This window comes from Clytia hemisphaerica, unplaced genomic scaffold (genome assembly GCF_902728285.1).
Source record: "Clytia hemisphaerica strain Z4C2 unplaced genomic scaffold, Clytia hemisphaerica genome assembly, whole genome shotgun sequence".
Classification (NCBI taxonomy): domain Eukaryota; kingdom Metazoa; phylum Cnidaria; class Hydrozoa; order Leptothecata; family Clytiidae; genus Clytia; species Clytia hemisphaerica.
In genome coordinates, this window is record NW_027104020.1 from 527,286 (window position 1) to 545,763 (window position 18,478).

General features: G+C 35.9%; 1 protein-coding gene across 1 annotated transcript; it reads right to left on the bottom strand.

The window, feature by feature from the left end:
- Positions 1-6,984: 6,984 nt before the first annotated feature.
- LOC136811460 (serine/threonine-protein kinase mig-15-like) lies at positions 6,985-17,775 on the bottom strand. The gene is made up of 23 exons (XM_067068071.1): positions 17,648-17,775; positions 16,023-16,274; positions 15,702-15,750; positions 15,335-15,396; positions 15,096-15,186; positions 14,798-14,928; positions 14,202-14,256; positions 13,868-14,031; positions 13,490-13,736; positions 12,782-12,846; positions 12,341-12,501; positions 12,070-12,122; positions 11,726-11,871; positions 11,236-11,421; positions 11,038-11,101; positions 9,940-10,005; positions 9,622-9,699; positions 9,159-9,296; positions 8,939-9,039; positions 8,561-8,789; positions 8,325-8,405; positions 7,999-8,138; positions 6,985-7,814 (listed from the first exon to the last, which is right to left on the bottom strand). Exons 1-23 carry the CDS (start codon positions 17,684-17,686, stop codon positions 7,734-7,736), a joined length of 2,679 nt encoding a protein of 892 aa, XP_066924172.1. The 5' UTR covers positions 17,687-17,775; the 3' UTR covers positions 6,985-7,733.
- Between the last annotated feature and the right edge of the window lie 703 nt (positions 17,776-18,478).

Here is an 18,478-nt window from a genome sequence, read left to right on the forward strand (position 1 = left end):
AACCCACATCTCAACAAGTAAATTCCCACATGTTCATTGCTAATATAATTACCATTGAATCGTGACGTCATTCGACGTCACCAGGGATTATAGCAAGAGAAAACAAGAAAGAAAATAAAAATATCTGTCCCACTTACATGTGAACCCAAGGTTGGATAGTAAGAAACCCAGTTAAAACAAAATAAAACTTAACGACACAAGACCAAAAGCTACCCAACCAGTAGGTTTGCATGGGATCATAGGCTAAGTTTATTACCAGTGTATCATGACGTCATTAGACGTCGCTAGGAATAATAGAATGAAAAAAAAACAAAAAAGGCCAGGTGAAAAAAGAAAAGAAGAAAAAAAACTGCCCAATTTACAGGTGAACCCATGGGTGGATAGTTAGAAACCCAACTAAAATAAAAGTAAACATGACAGCACAGACCCAGGCTATCCAATCAGTAGGTTCCCAAAGCTCATAGCTAAGTAATTACCAATGTATCATGACGTCATTGGACGTCGGCATGAGTGATGGATGAAGAAAAGAAGGGTGAAAAACAACTGTCCAACTTACAGGTGAACTCTTGGGTGGATAGTTAGAAACCCAGTGAAAAACAAAAGTAAAACATGACAACACAGAAACCCAGGGCTATCCAACCAGTAGGTTTCCGAAGAGTTCATAGACTAAGTAATTACCAAGGTATAATGCATCATTGGACGTCGACATGAGTGATAGGATGAAGAAAAGGGTGAAAAAAAGTATCCAACTTACAGGTGAACCCATGGGTGGATAGTAAGAAACCCAGTTAAGACAAAATAAAACTTGACGACACAAGACCAAGAGCTAGCCGACCAGTAGGTTTGCATGGGGTCATAGGCTAAGATTATTACCAGTGTATCATGACGTCATTAGACGTCGCCAGGAATAATAGAATGAAAACAAACAAAAAAGGCCAGGTGAAGAAAAAAAAGAAGGAAAAGAAAATACTGCCCAATTTACAGGTGAACCCATGGGTGGCTAGTTAGAAACCCAGTTAAAAACAAAAGTATAACATGACAACACAAAGGTCTCCATAAGTTCATAGGCTAAATAATTACCAATATCATGACGTCATTGGACGTCAACCGGATGATAGGATGAAGAAAGAGGGGTGAAAAACAATGCCTAACTTAAAGTGAACTTATGGTGGATAGTGAGAAACCCAGTTAAAAACAAAGGTGAAACATACAATAAGCCCAGGCTATCCAACCAGTAGATTCCGAAAGGTACATTAAGCTGAAATAATTACCAATGTATCAACACACCAATGGATATATCAACGGGGATTAAAGAAGGGAGAACAAATGGGGTGAAAAACAACTGCCCGACTTGACATATGAACCCATGGGTAGATAGTTAAAAACCCCAGTTAAAAACAAAAAGGTAAAAGATGATAACGCATGAAACCCAGGGCTATCATCAACCAAGGCTTCCAAAGGTACGTAGGCTAGAATAATGAAATGGCTAATGTATCAACGTCATGGATGTTACCAGGGATTAAAGGAAGGGAAAAACAACATAGGGTAACAACTGCCCGACTACGATGTATGAACCCATGGGTGGATAGTTAGAAGCCCCCCAGAGAAATGAAAGACAAAAATTGCAACTTGAAACTAACAAAGCAAGGCTACGCAAACCTAATGTGGTTCCTTTCCACGACTAAGATTGCCCATGTGCCATGACCAGCAAAACAAACTCAGGGAGTACACGTACCATCAAAGGACCATAAAGATATACCAGATTGATTATGTTGGAGAGGGGGGAGGATGAGAATAGAAGTTTTGAACTTACAAGACTGTTCACTTAACTTTCCATTTGTTGAAAAACATCCAAGGAAGAGAGTGAAGACAAGTGCATTGGGACTGTGACTTCGAGGAGACAAGTACGCAAGTAACAACGTGTGTGGATGGGAGCTTCTGGATATTTGTTGTCATCAGTCAGCAATGTTTATTGTTTTTGAAGGAATTCAGCAGTAGAGTAGCCAACAGCAATCATAGAGTGTAAGGTAAGGACCAGCAGAGCAAACATCCATTGAGAGTTATTGATTTATTTAATTAACTATCCAGACTTTTCTTTGACACTTGAAAACATGGTCTTGGGTCTGCTGCACATGTCGTCCCAACAAATTGAAAACACAAGAATAAGAAAGACTAAGCGTGGTTTCACTCCCGTATAAATAGTGATCTGGGATTTGAGCAAATGCTTCTAGAGTGCGTAGCATGATGGCGGAAGGGTGTATTGCGGGCGTTAATTTGTCTTCCTTAAAATTAACCTAACCTAACTAAAGTTAGCTCTAAAAACAAACATTACACTGTGTTTCACGCACAAGGCGATCATCAGATGTGGATAAAAATTTTTCTACGAACAAATTCTACTTGTAGAAATCGAAATACCTAGTCCCAAAGGGAATATCTAAACAAGATTCGCACAAATGCGACTAAATATTTCCCCCTTACACTTGCAGATGGACTCATCGAGTTAAAGCCCGAAGGGCTAGAGTTCAATCTCTAACCTTTCTCAGGCAAGAAAAGTGAAGCCTTAAAAATGCGCCGTACTTCAGTAACTTTCGAATATTTATTATTTAAAGGTCTGATTGTAGCAGGTTAAGATTTTGAAAAAAAGGAAACTCGACCCAGGCCCAAAAATCAAAATTTTTCAAAAAGAAATATGGTTTGTCTCTTAGCCAATCAGATTGCTTATATGTTTCAAGTTCAGGAAAGGAAAACAAAATTGGTTATGGAGCCAACTTTTCTTTGACCTTGAAACATGGTCTTGGGTCTGCTGCACATGTCGTCCCAACAAATTGAAAACACAAGAATAAGAAAGACTAAGCGTGGTTTCACTCCCGTATAAATAGTGATACTGGGATTTGAGCAATGGCTTCTAGAGTGCGTAGCATGATGGCGGAAGGGTGTATTGCGGGCGTTAATTTGTCTTCCTTAAAATTAACCTAACCTAACTAAAGTTAGCTCTAAAAACAAACATTACACTGTGTTTCACGCACAAGGCGATCATCAGATGTGGATAAAAATTTTTCTACGAACAAATTCTACTTGTAGAAATCGAAATACCTAGTCCCAAAGGGAATATCTAAACAAGATTCGCACAAATGCGACTAAATATTTCCCCCTTACACTTGCAGATGGACTCATCGAGTTTAAAGCCCGAAGGGCTAGAGTTCAATCTCTAACCTTTCTCAGGCAAGAAAAAGTGAAGCCTTAAAAATGCGCCGTACTTCAGTAACTTTCGAATTATTTATTATTTAAAGGTCTGATTGTAGCAGGTTAAGATTTTGAAAAAAATGAAAACTCGACCCCAGGCCCAAAAATCAAAATTTTCAAAAAAGAAATATGGTTTGTCTCTTAGCCAATCAGATTGCTTATATTTTTCAAGTTCAGGAAAGGAAAACAAAATTGGAGTTATGGAGCCAAAAAAGGGGAACATTCGATATATGGAGGTTTTTTTATATGAGTTTATTAGGAGATTTTCATGCTGCCAACGAATTTGTTCGAGTTAAGGAGACGTTCGAGTAATAGAGGTTCGAGTTATGGAGGATAAGATGATGAAAAACTTCGGGCATTACGATACGCTTATAAAAAAGTGTAGGTACTGAAAGGGTTAACAGCATACACTCTTTTTTTATAAGAACAATCAGGCTTAGACTGAAACAATAGGGCTATTATTCTAGACAATAGAAAAAATAAGAACAAGCTTAGGCTTAACTCAAATTTCATGGTTCTTATAAAGAAAGAGCGTAACGAGGGTTCATAACAAGAAAATGTCAAAGTGAGGAACGTTGCATATTATTGTAGTCATGTGTTTTAAAAATTACACTGAATGTAAACCTCAGATTAAGCACAAAATGTATATTAATATATATATAGTATGATAATGTATATTAAAAAATGTATAACAAAAGTAAAGCTAAGTTTGTTAAAAATCAAGGAAACCAGCTCAAATAGGCCAAATCAGCAGTTTTTATTGGAATCATAAAGGCAAAGGTCAAACAATTGCATTGTGACCGTTTTGTCATTCTTTGGTAATGACTTCTTTAAGAAGAGATGCTTTATTCTATCGACCTCTTTGTCAAGAATATATGTCAACCTGAAATATCGGACAATAGTTTTTCTATCGACTTCTTTAATTTGTCGAGAATGTAAATCAATCTGCTCAAGCAGAAAAGGTTTATATTTTTGCCGTGTACGAAATGTCGGACAATAGTTTTTCTATCGACTTCTTTGTCGAGAGTGTAAATAATCAATCTGCTCAACAAGCAGACAAGGTTTGTTTTATCGACCTCTTTGTCGAGAATGTAAATCAATCTGCTCAAGCAGACAAGGTTTATATTTTTGCCGTGTACCTCTTTAGTGATCAAGCACTGTTGTTTACTCACACTGTTGGTGATCAATGCTTCCTTAATCACCAGCACACTGTATGGCACTTTTAGGAGAAAAAAAAAAAAGAATATTGCATCCAAAAATTTCAAAAATCCTTAGGAAAAAGATCCCTGAAAGTCATTTTAAAGCTGTTTGAAAATAACCAGAGAGAAAGTTTCCAATTCCGTCGAGTTGACAACCAAAACAGTCCAGAACATGCACCACATGGTGAGTTAAATTTCCTCAATAAAAATCGCACATTGATTAATCCTGACTAAAGGTTTTACACTATAGACAAGAGTTCCGCCTCACTGCACAAATCAATCGGGAGAGGCGTGGGCGTTATTAAAGGGGCAATCCGCCACCACATAACACGGTTTGTTATTGTTTTTCTAAAACTCAATCACTTTTAGGGTGCATAGGGGAATTTCCAGTTGAGGCGGAGTGATCGAGATAAAAATATCACATGACTTTTGACGGGAAAAAAATCAAAACAAACTTATGTGGTGGAAGGCACAAAAAATTATCTTCCTTTCTCAGAAAAAAGCTATCATTTTGTTTCAGCTGAAGGTAACCTGATAACAGCTGTTCATAATTTTCTTACGTGCACGGTAAACCTCTGAAGGCACTTGAAAATTATACATCTGAGGAAAATAGTCCTCCGGCAGAAAATTTCACAACAAGAATCTTGTTGTGCGCCAGAAAGTCAAAAACTGATACGGCGCCCTATTCATAAACACAATCACGCAACTTTGTTGTCATCCCCAGTCCTTTTAGACGAACGCGGTCCTTACGATTTCGAGATTGCATTTTCGTCAGATCGTATGTTTTCACCCAGTGGGTTCGACTGACAATTCCTGCATTAAAAGCCAAGATGCAATATGTTTATTAAATACACGCTCACAGTATCTCTAGTCAGAGAAAACAATCACACATTCAAAAGTGTCTTTAGTCAGGAAAACAACCAAAACACGTACCAAAACAATCACACAAGTTTCAAAAGTTTAGAAAATCCACAGAACCTCTGACCTCATGAATGTAAGAACCAAGAATTAAAGACTTTGTTTTGGGGTCACTCGGTAAACAAATCTCATATAACTTGTTCCAGAGACATTGTCCATATAAGAGTTTGTATTTCAAAGCAAAAATATTTCTCGTACTGCCCATTTTTTCTCATCAATTCTTGAACTTGAACCAGTTTCACATCTCAATAGAATGTTAATACCATTTTGCCAATCATTTAATGTCCAAAGTTATGGGGATGTAGCGTTTTCTTCATGTCAAGCAAATGTCTCTGAAATCTTTAAGTTGGTTGGTTTGGTATTCGGAAGAGGTAATCCATGGATATCTTTGTAATCAATGATGAAAAACTCTTGAAATTACTGATGATTACAGTTGAAGTGTTAGCCTCACATTTCATGTAATTATTGGTCGCCAATTAGATGAAAATTGTATGTTTTTGTTCGTCAGAAAAAAGTTATAACTTTTAAAAAGCCAAGAGTGAATTTTCGTCCATCTTGTATTTTGATCTGAATTATTCGTGTCTTGATTACTCAAAAACATGCGCGTAACATCAAGCTAAATCCGTGCGATTTTGTCTGAATAACTAAGGCAAACGAAATCAAAAACAAACTTCGCAATGTGGTGGCGGATTGCCGCCCCCTTTAAGGGCGCAAAAAGGGCGTAAGTAGCCAAGGATCGGAGAAATGCCTTTTTAACTAATATTTCCCCTTATAGCGGGGAAATATTCAATAAAGCGCTAAAATATAAAACATAATAGGATAGTGATTACATAATGTACATGATTAAAAAGTTGAAAAGGTGCAAATAAAAGCTATTTGTCCGGAGGGACTGATTTATAGTTCTTTAGAATGAATCTGTTTGTATGCCTGCATTTAGAGACTAATTCAGTTTTTTTGTTCACTAGTTTGCGTTTGGAAGTGATAATGTGAAATTTTTCTGCCAAACAAAGGTTGCATGCACGTTTTTGTTCCATTTTTGTATGATGCAGCTTGATCAATAATTTCCCAGGAGAGAATTGGGTCAGTGACGCCTGATCTTTTCAAATCCCAATAGTGGTTTGAGAGCTGGGTGTGGCTTGTAGCATCTTCGTGTATCAGTGTGTATTTGTGTGTGTTCCAACGATCCTTGAACGTGTTGTCAGTGAGACCAATGTAAAATTTGCCCGGGTCGTTGATAGTTGATTTGATGTGACAGTTTTATTTTTAATTTTAGAAGAAATGTTGACCTTTGAAATTTATCAAAATTCCAATAGTGGCACTAATGAGGAGGCCTGGGAAATACATCCAAAGTCCAAAACACAACCTTTTGTCTTTGGAGAAAATTTTTTCCTTCAATTTTGCAAAAGTAAATGTCGTAAATTTCGCGATTTTTCGACCTCGCGAAAGTTTGTACGCCTAAAGTATTCGCAATCTCTTTACAGATGATCCACTTCTGTCAGCACTACACACTAAAACGAGTGTGATGACAAACTTTGATGAGAATAAGCGGTGTTGGGTAAAAGATTTTCACAAAACGTTTTGGAACGAATATTTGTAAACGCTCCACAAAAAAAAAACATTTGAATTTGAATATACAGGTTTTTATTCCTTTATGAGATCAAAATTTAAAATACTTCAGCTAAATACAAAAAAGGAGTCAAAAACAACAAAAAGAGCTAAAAATAACAGTTACAAATAATGCAAAGTGATAATAAGAAATATTTGAACGCAAAAAGGATGGAACCTACAAATTGAGTTTTTCTTACACAAACTGAAGGGCTCTCATTATAATAAGGAATAAGTTCTTCACTTGGAGGGTTTTAATATATAAATACTCTTCGTTCAAGCTACACTAAGTAAAGTATGGCACATCATGCCAAATATATAGAGATGTTTTTTTTCCAAGGGTTAAATAAAATTTTCTACCGAGCTGAATATGACAACATATATATAATAATAATATTGAAATAGTTTCTTTTTCTATAAAACAAAAATTAGCTTCCAGATGTTTGTTGAAGGGTGACAGTGCAAGAGGGAGGAGAGAGAGGAAAGGAGAGGTTAAAATGAGATAAAAACAATCCATAAGAGAAGTAACAGCCATATAAATTACCTAAACATTAATGGAAAATTTAAAGCCATTTGCCATGAAGATGCACAAACAATTTCACTATTTTTTGCTATGCACCTAATTATACTACAAAAATTCTAAAAAAATAAAATGGAAACCAAAAAAGGTAAAACTAAAAAAATGAATATTTTGTTCAATTTTTCGATTCTTCCGAATTGAATGGAAAATCTTCTTTTCGGACAGACACCGTGGATAGGGTGTTTGATCTATTTGAAATTTTTGAAGGTGCTGGATAAAGTCATGTGGTAAACCTGTCCCCCGGACGCTCCAGTTGATGCAAAGAAAACCTGCAAGAAAGAAGAGGGCGTTAATGATTTCTGTCTACTTTAAATATCATGTCTCAAAGATTTAACTTGGAGATTTAAGCATTTTCTATCATTTTCACTAGATGAGAAGTATCATTTGATTGAGTTCTTCATTAGCAGAGATGACAGTTCAAAACAATTGGACCCCTCCCTATAAAAGCAATACCTTTTCGTTGCGCTCGCATAAGAATCTGAATTGTTGAGCTCGTTTGTGAGTGAAAACACCGTCTAACAAGCCAGTCTCCAAACTTCGTACTTCAATTGCCTTTTCGCCCCATCCCATGATTTGGCCTGTGCCAATGTGAGCTAGTACAACAAGAAATTTTGATTGAGCACAGGAATCAAACTTTCGTTCATTGATTTTTTTTTTTTTTACATTTATAAATAAAAAACCTACAACCATACACCGAAATATTTCGCAAGAAAAAGACTCTTCTCTTCAAAGTTCGTGTATATTTGAAGGGATAACACCTGAAAGCAGAGATAACTCACCAACTGAGTAAGGCAGTTCTCCCCATCGAATGGTCGCATCTTTCACTTTTTTGCCAGCTGTACTAAAGTATGCTCCTTCGTCTAGAATCGAACAAAAAAGTTAGTCATTTTAAACAAAAACCCTATTTCTACTGTTGGGTCTTAAGCAATGATAAATGAAGAAAGCACTATTCTCGTTTTTAAAGTTTTGCTTACAGATCTATCTCTATTTTGAGTCGATTTTAAAGATAACCTACCATCATAGCAGAGTAAAATAACACGCCCATTACTGCTTGGTAACGGAACGATGGAATGTGCTTGGATCGGTTCCCCTTTACGTGGCACGAAGATGTCGTACACCGACGCTGAATCAAGGTCCACGCCATGGAAGCCGGACTCCGATGCGTAAATGACACGAAGTTTGCTGCTGTCTGTTTGAATGGCCATGTTTACCATCCAAGGTTTTTGTGTTAAATTTCTAAAAGACTGAAAGGAAGAGGGTAGGGATTTTACATTAGAGCCCATACATATTCTACACAAATTTTCTACAACAATACATTCAGTTTTCCGAACACCTATGTTTTGGAATTGAGTAAATGAAAAATCTACATTAATTCTCATGAGTGAGCTCCTACCTTGAAAGCCATGAATTTGTGATATGGTTTAGGAGCCCATGCATAAACTTCTATTGCATTGCCGACTGCGATTGCCAAAAACTTGATACGATGAAAATTGACTACAAAAAGAAATTGAATTTCAAAGAATTTGATCAACGATAATTAATTTGAGCATTATGTTGCAGAAAAAGAACGGCGTAATAATGAGCAAAGAAAACCTTCCTTAATTTGTACATACCTAATTTGTAATGAGTGCATCCTTCGAACTCGCCGACTGTAGTGTAATCCCTCTGTTTGATTTTGTCCGCCTCTTCACCTTTCACAATTTTGTTCTTTAACCAGGACAAATAATAAATCCTCAGCTTGTTATACTTCCCTGAAAAATGTAAAGAATCAAACGTTCCAAATTTGCAAACTAAAGCTGTTTTTAGGACTTTCAAATAAAACAGATTCTCAAAATAAGACAAAGGCAAGTTTGAAAAAAGATATCTTGGTTCCTTGATACTCAAAGAAAGACAAAATGTTAAATTTAAAAAAAAGCTATATTTCGTACTACATTAAGTACATCTTTCTGGCATATATGGTGTAGTACGAAATATAGCTTTAAATTCAACACTTTCGTCTTACTTTATCTGAAGTTATCAATCAGCTGGTCATGGCTTCTACATATTCTCAAAATAACCAAAAATGAACCTACGTACCACTAACGGTAACAAGGACATTTAATGTCTCCAGAACATCGATTTGTTGGAAACGGCGCCTCATGATCAGCGGGAATACTAAAATAGTGGAAAACATATCAATAAACATGATTTATTGCTGGCGTCGCAACAAAGTACAGTTGACTCTCGCTAAATCAAATTCGAATAACAGAGTGGAATAACAGAGCATTTCGTATTATAGAAAGTCTTTTAAGAGGGTCTCCTGCTTGATGGGGACCGGAAGTTATATTACTTTATTTTGCTCAGAGCGACGATGCGTGCCGTCTCTTTTTACATAAAAAATATCATAGAACTTACCTTTTCCATTACCGGAACGATCGAGCAAGTAAAGACCATTCTCTGTGCCCACCAACAAATTCACACCTGAAAATTGAAGAAGAGAGAAAACTTCTGAAAGGTGGCACAATAATAAAGTTTAAAAAGCGATACTTTTATGGACCTACCTGGTTATCAAACTAATCAGTGAACATTGAAGCAATGAAACACATAAGACATAACTGGTCAAAATACAAAAAAATGAAGAAAAATGAAAGCATAACTATCGAGAGAAACTATCAACACTATTGAAAATCATTTTTGAAAAAGAAATAAAAAAGCTATTAAGCGCTTTTCTTTATAAAAACCATATCAGAAAAATGCACAGCTTAATAAATAAGGTTTCCAGAAAACTCAAACCGTTGCGCTCTACCGTGACATTTTTCTTTTCTAATAACATTGATCTATGCTCATAAATAGTGATTCTTATAGATAAAGATTCATTTTTCAGCCAAAAAAACAATAAGTGTTTACAGAAAACTCAAACCATCGCGCCTTAAGGTGACATTTTCTTTGTTTAGAAAAAATAATAATAAAATAATAATTTGGCTAAGAACATTGATCTATGCTTATAGTTAGTGATTCTTATAGATAAAGATTCGTTTTTCAGCCAAAAAAATAATAAGTGTTTCTAGAAAACTCAAATCATTACCCTCCACCGTGACATTTTCATCTTAAAACAAAAACTAATAAAAATAATAATAATAATATGGCTAAGAACATTGATGTATTCTTTTTAAGAGTGGTTCTTATAGATAAAAATGCGATTTTTGGCCAAAAAAATTTTTTTTGCAAAAATCTGCTTGAGCCATCTTTTAACGAAAATCGGTCATGCACCTTTGTGCCAAAAATCAGAAAAAACTAATGAGTCAATCTCGAGAAAAACTGGTAACTAACTAACTAACTAACTAACTAACTAACTAACGAACATGGGTTAATTTATAGGACCTCCACCCCGCCGGGGTAGGTCCAAAAAGAAGAACTACATAAGGGAAACTTTCCATGTTCACCATCGATAAGTTCAGTGATCATTTACGATTTGCGTATTTCAAGAACACTGTTTAACGATTATGTACTTACCCCACAAAGCACCGCAGAGAATTTCCGATCGGAATTTGTGGCGATATTTTCGAATTTCGGGTAGCTAAAAAAAGAGAAAGATAAAAGATTATTTGAAATTGACAAAACAAAAGACAAAAATGAGAGTGGGCGAAGCTTTCAGAAAATATCAAACACACGGAAAAATCATCTTATAAATTGAACTCAATAAATGATTACGTCATTATCCTCGTCCATGTCGCCTCGTTCTGGTGTGACGTTGACGTTGCACTCTGAGATAATGGTACGACGGCTTGCGTTGGATACAACACTTTGTTTCTTGATCATCCGTTTACGTTCGTCCGAATCAGTGGACGCCGTGGAAATGTTTCCGACGGATGACGCTATCGAATCCCGCTGTGACGGCTGTACAAAAAATGGATAGAAGAAGTTGATTTATGGAAATAATGTTCACTCTCGAGCATGTTTCTAGCTCGCTCGATGATTTTTTCTTCTCATAATCATTTCATTTTGAGCTGTTTTCAAGTTCATAATTAAACCCAATATGTGGGCTGTTCAATACCAGCAGCATTTAAAGTAGGCGTGAAAGTTCGGCCGATCTTAACGCAGCTACATTTTCATAAAAGTGGCCCAATTCTTTCATTCTGAGGTTAAAATTAAAGTCCTAGAGACGAATGCGAGGTATACAAGGTGGTAAAAAGCAACTGACCTGTGCAAAGTTTCCATGGTGCCGTGGTAGAACGTCCGGTAGATTTTGCGAATGGCCAACGATTTCTAAACTTGTCTGTGAACTGGTTTCGGTGTCAACAAGATTTGCGTGGCGAGGATCGTGGCGCGACGTGTCCAAGTTGTGTGCTGAAAAAATTATCGCACATTGACATGATTGTTACACTCGTCAACAAGTTCTTCTAAGAGCAGTACTTAATGGTCCTGAATAGACGTATCCTCCCCCGTTTATTACATTGCCGCTTATTACTTTTTATTCGAACCCCCTACTAAGTTAAAGTATAAGATAAGTCTTGAATAGAAGAATTCTAAATGGGAAATGCTTACCTTGTAAGTCATCAACTAATCGATTCAATGTTTCAAAGTGGTCGTACGGATGGCTGAAATGGAAAATTGAAGAAATATCTTTACTATTATAAGCAAAAGACAATAAGACAATAATTCGCTGAAGTACTATTCCCGTGTTGGCAATATCTGGCAAACGAGAACAATAAGTGATTAAAAATAGAATCGAAAAGCTAATCTCCAAAAATTTCTTAGACATTTTAATAACGAAACATACGTTACAAAAGCTATAATTTGTACATTATTTTCTTACTTTTGTTGATGTTTAGGATGACGTAATGTTCCAGCGTCTTCATCTTCACTTTCGTCTTCCGTGTGTTCAGCACTGTGCAGAGAAGCGACGTCGGGTACCGGATCGTTGTATTCGTGGAATGATGACGGTGACGGCGTGCGACATGGCGGCGTCTCTTCACCCTAAAGAAGAGACGAAACCCTTTACTACCAGTTACTACAAACTACGGGGTGTGAAAACGAACTGTTCACAACAATTTGGTACGTGTTACGTCAAACTCTTTCTTTACTGGATACCAGCGGTCGGGCCAATATCCACGGTCCCTTTTATAGCACCCAACAAGAGTCGGTATATTTTGATAAAAAATGTACATGTCTCCAATTCAAGGGGGGGGGAGGCAGTAGGAACGAGAGCAGAATTAAATCAGTGAAAACGAGAAACCAATGGGAAGTAGAGACTTACGTGAGAGCGGCGTATAGTGTCATGACCGTCGTCATCTTCGAAAATGTTCCGTTCAAACGTTTTATCTGTTGAATGAATAAGGATTATCAGACAATGCCGGGCTTTAGGTAAGCGTCGGTAATCGGTCAATGTCCGACTGGAAAAGCCAAAAGTCATGATGTCAGAATGAAAAGATAAATAAAACCATTAACTTGAATTAAAAATAAATCTTTTTCGCTTCGGTCTCTTAGCCTATTTTTTTACTTTCCACTTTATGTGTAGCTTCCAAGAATGTTTCTAAGTTCTCTTAGAATCGACTCAGCTTAACAAGTGTTTCTAAGTTCTCTTTAATAGAATCATTTTCTTCGTAACTTTCAAATCATTTGATACAAAACAGAGGACAATATTTAAGATTTTGATGCAAGTTGCACTAGGCGAGGAATAAAGCCACTGGAAGTTTCGCATATCCTCTCTCATTTACTAAGGTAGCATTTTAAAACGAAAGATAGAAAGACTTTTTCCCCCTTCCTGCACCGCCCAGCACAAATTTACAAAAGTTTTTTTATTACTTCTACGTTATCAGCCTTGCTTTGTATATCATTAAGACTAGAATGTCTTTACGACAAAAATGTCTTTAAAAAACCTTAATACAAAGATCTCTATCTGCGCCACAAGTAACAAATTAAAAAAAGCGAAACCTTCTCAGCACCAAACATTACTTCAACTTACCGACAGGCGAGGGTTCACCACCTTGCATCATGGTTAAGTTTCTTCTCAACGTTGCACCAGGCGCTTCGCACAGCGTATCTCCTCGCTCTTCTTCTTGAATGACGGCCGCTAAATCGTACTCGTCTCCGTCACCGTATTCTTCTTCCATATCCATCATCCCGCGTCGTCTGCGCGCGCGGTCGATGAAGTCCTTGATCTCGATGCGGATCTTACGGTCTTGTGCTCGTGAGCCACGAATGAAATCATGCTGTTTATAGGAAAATATAACACATTCACGTGAAAGTTAAAAAATTATTCTCACAATCAGTCCAAAGTACTTGCTAGATCGAATCAATTTTTTTTCCTTTAAACTTGCGAAAGAAATGTAAAGGAGCGTACCTGTAAAAGTTGTTCAGCGGTGGGCCGACGTAAATAATCTTTTATCAAACAAACGGTCACAAAGTCGCGGAATTTCTTAGACCATGACTTGCGTGATTTCAATTTTGGTGGTTCACTTCTTGGGATTAGAAACAAGGCTCTCATTGGATGCATGTCGCATAGTGCTGAAATTTGAAAAAAGGAAATCGTACAGAAAATACTAAAAACGCTTAGTGCATCAGTAACAAGCAAAGCATGTCTATTAGAAGCGAAAAATTATGTCCAAGTGATTTATAACAAATTGTACACCCCGGATTTTCATTATCACATAATTTTTAAAAGTAGTACAACTTACGGGGTTGCGATTCGGCCATTTCAATTGCCGTGATACCGATTGACCACATGTCGCACTGAAATGAAACGGAATCCAATAAGTCAAGAATCGGATGAAAAGAATATAAATAACAAATAAGTTTCAAGAGAGGATTCTCTCCAAAACAGATTAATCAACCTACAATCATGGTCGAAATATATTGAGATTTTAGTGTATTTTTAGTACGTTTTTCAGCATTTAAAGTTCGGGCGAGAATTGCTATTTTAGTACTTCCACTTTCTTTCATTGAATATTTCGATTTTAGAGGGGTTTGGTGGCTTCTAGGCTATATTGGAAGCCTTATTTGAGCAAATTTGAGCTTTTAAATCCTGAGATCCTAAGGTTAAGTCTTAAGTCTCATGTTAAAACTCAGAGTTAAAACTCTACTTTCCAACTGTAGTTTAAGGCGCTTAAAAATCATTTGTGGTGTTTTAAATTTCGCCGGGAACTTCCCTTTGTCTCAAATATTTTGTCCATGATTGTAGCTAGCCCTTCTGTCATCTAATGAATTATTGTTAGTTGAAGTCACTTTTTACGGTCAGCATTACGTCAGTAATAAGCTTTCTGACAGTTCATACCCTGTTATCATAAGTAGCGTCAGGTTGTTCATCGCAGACGATGACTTCAGGAGCCATCCAATAAGGTGTACCGATGAACGTGTTCCTTCGACCAACTGTACGATCAAGTTGTGCACTAACACCAAAGTCAACTGCAAACAAAATGGAAAGTTGTGAGATGTGAGATGAATGTTTATAGGAAGTGCAAAGAAAAGATCATGTTGTTTTGATCGTATTGGAGAATGTTGCGAATGTTAGACCAGCAAGAAGACCAGCTTGATCGAAGATGCAATGAATTCTTAAAGACAGAGGTTCTCACCTAATTTGACTTCAGCGTTTTCGGAGAGGAGAATATTTTGTCCTTTGATGTCACGATGGATAACATGATGGCGATGTAAATGGTTCACTCCCTACAATGAATTTTAAAATACTGTAACTTACAGTGTGGAAAGTGGCTAAGCCTCCACTTCTAAACAACTCACTAAAACATTTGGACAACTTTCACTTCACAAAACAAAAAAGTATAGAGGAGAATACACGATTCTGACAGAAACCTACCTCAAGCACATCTCTACAAATATAACCAATCCAATCTTCTTTCAGTGAACGTGCCTTGGTTGCTGAAAATCATAATAATGAAAGTCGAATTGATATACTACACACGTGATTATCCCAATACTAAACTACTGAGTAAACTTTTCACGGGAAGTTCTGGTTAGCCTTCGAGGTAAAAGGAACAGAAATTTAATTTTAAAAATTCATAGATTGAATTTCAGGGAAATTGCAAACAAAGTATTATTGACCGTAGTCCAATTTTTTTTGAGAATAGTGTAGCGTGGCTGGGGGAAGTATTACTCTTGTTTTTTAAGCCTTTCTTTTTTATCAAAATATTCTTTTAAGTGTTATGGGAGAAGGTTTGACCTACCTTTAACTAAGTCTGTTACAGAACCTGCTCCACAAAATTCCATGACCAACTGAAACATGAAAGGTAAACACAATGATCAGTATTTTTACATCGATAATATTGCAACTCTTTCTGGAGGTAACAAACATAACCGACATGAAAATACCGGTGATTTCCTTATTTTACTAAAGGACTAACTAAGGTATAGTTTTTGGATTTTTTAATTAAGCGTATTTATTAAGGCCTATTAATGTTTAGCATGAATTGCTACATGGTAAGAGAGTTCGACCTACTTCAGTTAATACCTCCTAGACGCGTTCACCCTAATCACGTGTATCTTACCCATAGGTGATCTTCTTGAGAATTCGAAGTGTCTTTTTTGATGAATGCACCGTAGTAGCGTGCAATGTTGATATGGTTGGAGTATTTCCTTAGAACGTTGATTTCTAGTTTGATTTCTTCCTCTTCTTCTTCAGTCACACTCATGATTTTGATGGCAGCCAGTTGACCGGTCCTTCTGTGGCGACCCTTGTACACCTGTCCATAGGTGCCATTACCCACAACTTCGATCAAGTCGAAATATGCTGCAGGATCCTACAAAACCAAATGGTACGGCGAATACAACTTCAGAGAATGATTTTAGGTATTTTTCCATGGGGAAAGAAAGGATAATTGTTGTTGTTGGGGGGGGGGAGGGTTAGGGAGGTTAGCTATATTTATAAGTGCATGATTTCTTGCCCATTTCTTAATATTTACTTCCTGTTTCTAAGGAATTTTCAAACTTATAAAGATTCCCTCTGATATTCCCGGTGTGAAATCCCTGCATAAAAGGCAAGATGTGGAAGTGATTCTTGAGAAGATCATTAGAAGTCTTCCCTTACCTTGATCTATCTTTATTATATATGTGCTTTATCTCAATTCTTGTGACTATGACCCTCGTCTTGATTTGAAAGCTGACGTTTAATCCTCAATTAAATACAATTGATTCAATTGTTTTATAGACAAACAAAAAGTGACACTTAACTATAAAATATAGACAGGATACAAGCAAAGTATCATTGATGTGGGCAAATGGTTTGACAGAAATAACATCTTATCGTTGAGATGTTGAAATTCTTTTTTTTTAAATAAACAGTTATGAATATTTTAACTTGTTTCATATCGCACAACAGTCTTAATTATAAAATCATTATCAAGTTGATATCATTGATGTATGGTTTGAAGATCAGCAATGTCATCTATGATATCATCGATGTTCATTTTTAAGCATGATCTTTCAAAATCAATCACACACATTTTTTATAAGAACAAACTATGAATTCATAAGGCTTCCGTGACCAAAATCTTAAGAACAAATTGAGAATATTTTGAGGCTTTGCAGGCTCTTGAACTCCTGATTTCTGAGGAAAATAAGGTCATACCTGTTATCATAAGAAGATGTTAGGAACATTTGAAGGATGTCAAAGTTTTTGAATCAAAATTTTTTAATGCTCTTATAAAAACATGTTTGCTGAGAACACCCACACTAGTTTAATGAATGATAGTTACCTGTCAAGCTTTTGGGAGATCTTTGAAATTTGAGTTTTTATATATTCTTTTCATTTTTCATTGGCAAAATTTGAATAAGTTTTCATTTAATTTTAATTCAAAGAACCATATTTCTTCCCTAATTTCTTTTTAAAAGTAAATAGTTTTGCAGACATATCCTGCTAAGAATATGGTTTTGAAATAACAACTGAAGACTTTTGAAATACACTGTTAAAAATCAGTATACTTGCAGGCTTCAATTATGAAATTCACAGGAAATATAATGAGAGTATTCTTCTAATTAACATAAAAAAGGTTTTTAAAACCATTTTTAATTTGCTCATTCGTTACAGTAAAAAATAAAATCGGATTTTTAGGAGAGTAATGGTTGGGAAAGTAAAAGTCTTAAGTAAAATAAAATTAAAATGAAAAACACTTACCCTTAGGTTTGATAAGTCAATATCCTCCAGCGAACCCATTATTGTTATTTGAAATTCACACTTTTTGTCACGTCATGTTTTGTTTATTATGTTTCTGTTTGATTAAGTGAATTCAAATTTGTATCTATCTACTGCAATACGAGAGAAAGATAATGTCAATTACATTTCACGAGTCTAGAGTTTTTGTAATCAAACAATGTGCCCACTACATAATACATGTTTGTGCTAATTCAATAAAGAGAATATTAACATGGTTATCATTGGATTTTCCCATGACATCTTGTTATTAATACAAAGTTTGTTAGAAAGGATATTGTAATCTTTTAACAGGAAAGCCAGTGACAACCTTATAAATTACATTCTTCAATCCATGTTTCAAAGTCTTCCAACCAAAGTCACAAAATAAGGGCTTTGAATCTCCAGTGGTGTATTTAGGAATTTTGCGCTCAAGTGACTTAGAGGGGCAAGTCTCAAAAACCTAACAGTTTACCCTAAATTTTCACGACCAATAGCAGCCAGATTCAGATATCAACTTAGGGCTCTAAAATACCTCTATAACTTGAAGTTTATGAATCAGATTGTGATATAATTAAATATCACCCCAAAATCTATAATAACAGAAAATGTATATAATCATGACGTCATAATTTGATAAAAAAACTTTTACTTGGAAAGTTCGGCATCATTAACATGCATCTTTGGTCCAAATTTGACAAAGATTCAACATGTACTTATAGAGTTGGAGCTGTTTTACGATTTATGATGTCATAATTCATTAATTCATTTTTCCTTAATAAAATTTTTTTTGGTTATTATTTAATTACACCACAA